This window comes from Saccostrea echinata, unplaced genomic scaffold (assembly GCF_033153115.1).
Source record: "Saccostrea echinata isolate AGI-Se365-2 ecotype Australia unplaced genomic scaffold, CSIRO_AGI_Sech_v1 ptg000054l, whole genome shotgun sequence".
Taxonomy (NCBI): domain Eukaryota; kingdom Metazoa; phylum Mollusca; class Bivalvia; order Ostreida; family Ostreidae; genus Saccostrea; species Saccostrea echinata.
This window is the reverse complement of record NW_026889803.1, coordinates 47404713-47410000: the sequence shown is the minus strand read 5'-3', so window position 1 is coordinate 47410000 and position 5288 is coordinate 47404713. Positions and strand designations below refer to the sequence as shown.

General features: G+C 34.2%; 1 protein-coding gene across 1 annotated transcript; it reads left to right on the top strand.

Moving 5' to 3' along the window:
* The first annotated feature begins 1562 nt into the window (after positions 1-1562).
* On the top strand, positions 1563-4619 carry LOC133204962 (uncharacterized). Its single transcript, XM_061340703.1, has 5 exons — positions 1563-1578; positions 2729-2895; positions 3635-3751; positions 3968-4081; positions 4611-4619. The coding sequence occupies exons 1-5, from the start codon at positions 1563-1565 to the stop codon at positions 4617-4619; spliced, it is 423 nt and encodes a 140-aa protein (XP_061196687.1).
* Positions 4620-5288: the final 669 nt, after the last annotated feature.

The following is a 5288-nucleotide window of genomic DNA, read 5'->3' as shown; positions in this document are numbered from 1 at the left end:
GGATCAAATTTTTACAAAGGAATATATGGGACATTTTTTTAAAAATCTTCTCAAGTACAATAAAGCCATTTGTTATATTGACATGGAAGCATCATCAGGTAGTTTGAAATTCAAGCCCCCCTCCCCCACCCCCACCCCCAGGTAATCTTTTCAATACTGAACTGATTTGTGCTTTTGCCTAGCCAATGTGCTCAGGTGAGCGATGTGGCCCATGGGCCTCTTGTTTGAAAATCTATTCTTCACCTCCTGCGTATAATAGAAAACAATCAAGTGCATGATGAGCAAGAATGCCTTTTCCGAAATTGTGAATTTCATAACCTTGGGGTCAGGGGTTCTGTGGAAGGGGGCACTATGAACTAGGTAGTGAAAAGCATTATTTCTTTGAAAATCTTCTCTTCTCCTGGGTATTAAAAAGTATAAAATATTTTTTAAAAAAAGCAAGGGTGCATTTTCAAAAATGGTGAATTTCACGGCCCCAGGGTCAGAGGTTTTGGTGTTAGGGCAGGGCTCTATTGATTATATATGGAAAATGTATTTATTTCTTTGAAAATCTGCTTCTCTGCTCCTTGAAATTAAGCAAATAAACTAAGTACAATGTTATGATGATCAAGCGTCATTTTTCCGATATTGTGAATTCCATGGCCCCTGGGTAGTGGGTTTTGGTGTTAAGGCGGGGCTCTATTAATTGTGTAGTGAAAATGCATTTTTTTTTTTTTTTGAAAATCTTCTTTTCTGCTCCGAGTAAATAACTAATTGCTTGATAATAATAAGCAAGGCTGCCTTTTCCATGGTCAGGGATTCTTGTGTTAGGACGGGTCTCCATCGACCATAGAGTAAAAAGGCATTACATGTATTTCTTTGAAAATCCTCTTCTCTGTCTAGAGTGTTAAGCAGTCAAACTATGTGCATGAATATGATGAGCAATGGCCCCTGGTTTAAGGGTTTTTGTGTTATGGCGGGCTCTGTTGATAATATAGTAAAAATGCATTTATTCGTTGAAAATCTTCCTTTCTGCTCCTGGGTATTTAGTAAACAAACTACGTGCGTGAAATTGTGAAATATATGGCCCTGGGTCTGGTGTTCTTGAACTAGGGCGGTGCTTTATTGATCATATAGTGAAAATGCATATATTCTTTAAAAACCTTCTCTCTTCCTGGGTTTTTAGCAAACAAACTAAATGCATGATTATAATAAGCAAGGGTGTTTCTTTCAAATTTGTAAAATTCATGACCCCTGGAATGAGGGTGGGGCTTTATTGATCATATAGTAAAAATTCAGAAATTCTTTAAAAACATTAACCTGCCTCTATGTTTTTAGTAGAGAAACTAATTGCTTATTTATGGTGTACAAGGATATCTCTTTCAAAAATTGTGAAATTCTTGGTCTCTGGATTAAAAGTTCTGGTGGTGAAGGGGCTCTATAGATTAAACAGTGAAAATACATTATTAGTACTGGCAAGTACAGGTAAATGAATAGATCTGCTTCATATGATTTGTTACTGAGTACTAGACTAACTATTATGCTGATTTCTGATCATTATATTTCTCTTGATTTTGAGCAATATGTCTTCATCTATCTGTATTTGTTTTATTTATACTTCTGTGGATCCTTGGGCCTCTTAGAATTTTTTTTTTGGCTCAGTCTGTTGAAAAAAAAAACCAAAAGGTTTCGTGCAATTCAAGAATTCAATTACATGTCCTAGATCTGAACGAAACCTTGTTATCGTGACAATATATATAGTGCCAATGTCAAGGTCGGCAGCAAAAAAAAGTAGAACGACTACTTGTCTTATCATACAATTAGATCTTATAGACGTCTTACAGCAATGAAGATTTTCTTTGTCCTTTTCGCCTTAATAGGTACATTTGTTTTGGGAGTACCCAGGAACCAGGTGATTTTCAAAATACAAAGTAATGCTTAATTAGTAAGAACTTGCGATCTTTTTTTGCGGGGGGGGGGGGGGGGCTCAAATTTTGTACACACTATATGGTGTAGAATAAGCTTTTAGTTTGTTTCTTATCATGCAAATATAATCGTTATGTTTAGTGACAATTTTTAGGGTTTTGCAGACATTCTTGTTCAAAGGAAAGAGGAAAAAAATCACTCTCAATTTCAAGAAGCGTATCTTCATGTAAGAATTACATGCGAACTAACCTAAGAAGCTGTTGATGACTAAGCTGAGCTAACCAGAATGAAAATCGAGTAATTAACACTGCACCTGCTAGCATCCTAATTTAATGTCTCACGACTCTGATTCAAACTGAAAAGCCGCAGACGTATTTACTTAATTTGCCTTATTGTGTTACCTCTCCGGATATCGTGTTTCGTTTTGTTATATTTTGGTTAATCTATCATAGAAAAACTGTTTTTGAAAGTACGAAGACGCAAACCTTAAGTATTTCTGCAGAGCACAGCAATAAACTTTGCACATTTTTTTTTATTTTATTTGAAGACAAAATTCATGTTGAATACGTAAAATACCTTCATATTTTCTCTATATGTAGCAGGATCTAAACCCAATCTTTATCTTTCTTCTGTAAATGAATACCGGGTATTATATTTCAATACTTTATTTGGGATGTATTCGTTAGTTACTATTTCTTTGTTGAATAAACAATACGTTTAGAATTATACAGACTGTTGTACATGTATGTATCTCACATTATAAATGTATGTAATACATTTACAATGTAGTTGTGCATCAAATGACATCACAGTGTCTTTATAGGCGATAAACCCCCGCCTCCTCCAGGCGGACAGAAAGTCGTCAATGTGACAGACCCACGTGTAATCAAGGCGTCATTCGTTGGCATCGAGTCCATCAACCTGCAAAATGGATTTGGGGAAGACGTGCTGAGAGAGGTCATCTACAAAATCACTAACGCCACAGAACAGGTACCCAGTACATAGAATCTTTATGTAAGTCCAACCAACAGTACATGTAGTAAAGATAGCGAATGGTATAATTTCTTTAACGAAAAATTGGATTAAAAGTTTTTTTCTTATTTTTTTCTTTAGACCAGCAATTGTTTCTTTCTTCTGAATTCGTCTTTTTCACTTATCTCTAGTCACAACTTTGGGTCATTCAATTGATAAACTTAAGGAGAAGGTATACACCTTTTATACGTACAGAGCAGTTTGGACACGATTGTTCCTTTGCTGTATTGCGTTTATCAGTGCATACGTTCGTCTAAGATTCTATATTTCTTCGAAATTACAATACTATTGTATACATAAATAATGAACACTTGAAACTAAAACTTCGTTGATAAGAACACCTTGCTTCGATTACTTTAATGCTGATCTTAAATCAATATATATTTATTAGAAGTATAAATATCAAAAAGTATGTAGTTCGTCGTTTTTATTTTTATTTATTTATTCATTATCATTTTTTGTTTATTTATTTACCAGGAAGGCTTTTTTATAATTATTAGTTGAACCGAAATGAAGTCTTCTATTTGTATATGTATCAGATACTAATATTATAAACACATAGGCCCCTTTCAAGCTTCTTAATTTCTAATGACTTTTAATATTTAAATGATTTAATACTTTTGCATGTATCTGTAAAAAAAGGCCTTTTTACTGCGTACCAATAAAATACAATGATTTTGAGGAATCTGTATTTCAGGTGGTGAATGGTGAATTGTTTCGTTTGATTATGGAGGTTGGGCCCTCTGAATGCTTTAATACATTGATGAATATTGGGAAAAATGCAGCTGAGTGTCCGCTATTGTCACCTAAATTGGTAAGTTAAATAAGAACCAAATCATTTAAATCCTAAATACAGTAGATACTCAGTATTTTTTACTTTAGTATTTGCATTGTTCATATGCATATGGATAATTTTATTATTATTCTATATAAAAGCCATGCAGTTCTCTATGTACATTTACTTTGCTTTTAAACCATATGATGTGAAAAGTGGTGTCATTTAAACTTCAAATGCCTGGATTTGATGCAGGTACATCCATGCTTTACTGAAGTTTTATCAAGGAATTGGACAGTGCCGCAACACCTTACGTTAAACATATCATGCCAACCATTACCAAACATAGAGAGTGCTGGTTTACATAAGGTACAACACTTCTAGTTTGTTTTAAACTTAACGTTATGTTTTTGTATCTATTCTTTCTTTTAAACGGTAGAAAAACACACTAAAATATACGAATGAGTTCAACAACAGAATATAATATATATATGTTTTGTTTGTTTGTTTGTTTATATGTTGTTTAACGTCCCTCTCGAGAATTTTTCACTCATATGGAGACGCCTCCACTTGCCGGTGGAGAGCTGCAAATTTTGTCCTATACTTGGCACTTACGGCCATTGAGCAGTGAGGGATCTTTTTCGTGCCAGCACCTACTGCGACACGGGACCTCGGTTTATACGGTCTCATCCGAAGGACCGGTCTCCACGTCCCACAGTGAGATTCAGACCCGCGACGTAAGGATCAACTCCTTACTTCGCGACTCTGGAGCAGACGCTCTAACCACTGCGCCACGCGGGCGACTATAATATATATACATGTATATATAATAAAGAATACAGCTATTTAGTTTAATTATTTCCTGATGATAAAATTTAATTTCTTTTGCAATTGACAGATTGTGTAGAAACAACCCGAGAGAAAGATTGAAACAGTACTGATTATCGTGGTTCGTTTCTTTAGTAAATATTTAACGACGTGATATTAAATATATTTTTATACATCGACATACTACACTTTCCAATAAAAATTTAAAGTGCAGCAATATATCATTTTTGTAATTTTAAAATATCAGCTAGATCCTAGTATATTCCAGAGGAAATGCAGTTCAAATATTACAGGCCACAATGCTCACCTTATATTACTTTAAAAATATACAAATGAGCGACACCTTAAGAAAATGATTACATGGATTTTTGTGTATACATATTAAATTCAAACTCTTTTTATCTCTGTTGAAATGTCACCCTGTTATTTATGGACGCAATGATCATGATATCGGATAAAGGAAGCCAAAGAGTGGACCCTTTAGAAGTTAGCTTTTCTTCATAACCTCTCATTTTCTAAAAGGTCATAGCATGCAATTGATGACATGCTTAGTATCAAAGTTCTACCTCTTTTTGTTTTAAATGAGACATTTGGAAAATATTTCTTATTTTTAGAAACAAAGATCAGATTCATGGTCACATTGTCAATAACCCTGGCGCTCTGCTTGTAAAGGTCTTGAAGTATGCAATAGTTTTGCTAAATACATGTATTAAAGCCTTAATTATTACTTGAGAAATGGAAATTGAAA

Coding starts and splice junctions, on each gene's coding strand:
- LOC133204962 (XM_061340703.1), top strand. Junction 2,896..3,634: donor TCACTAACGCCACAGAACAG/GTACCCAGTACA, acceptor TCTGTATTTCAG/GTGGTGAATGGTGAATTGTT. Junction 3,752..3,967: donor CGCTATTGTCACCTAAATTG/GTAAGTTAAATA, acceptor GATTTGATGCAG/GTACATCCATGCTTTACTGA.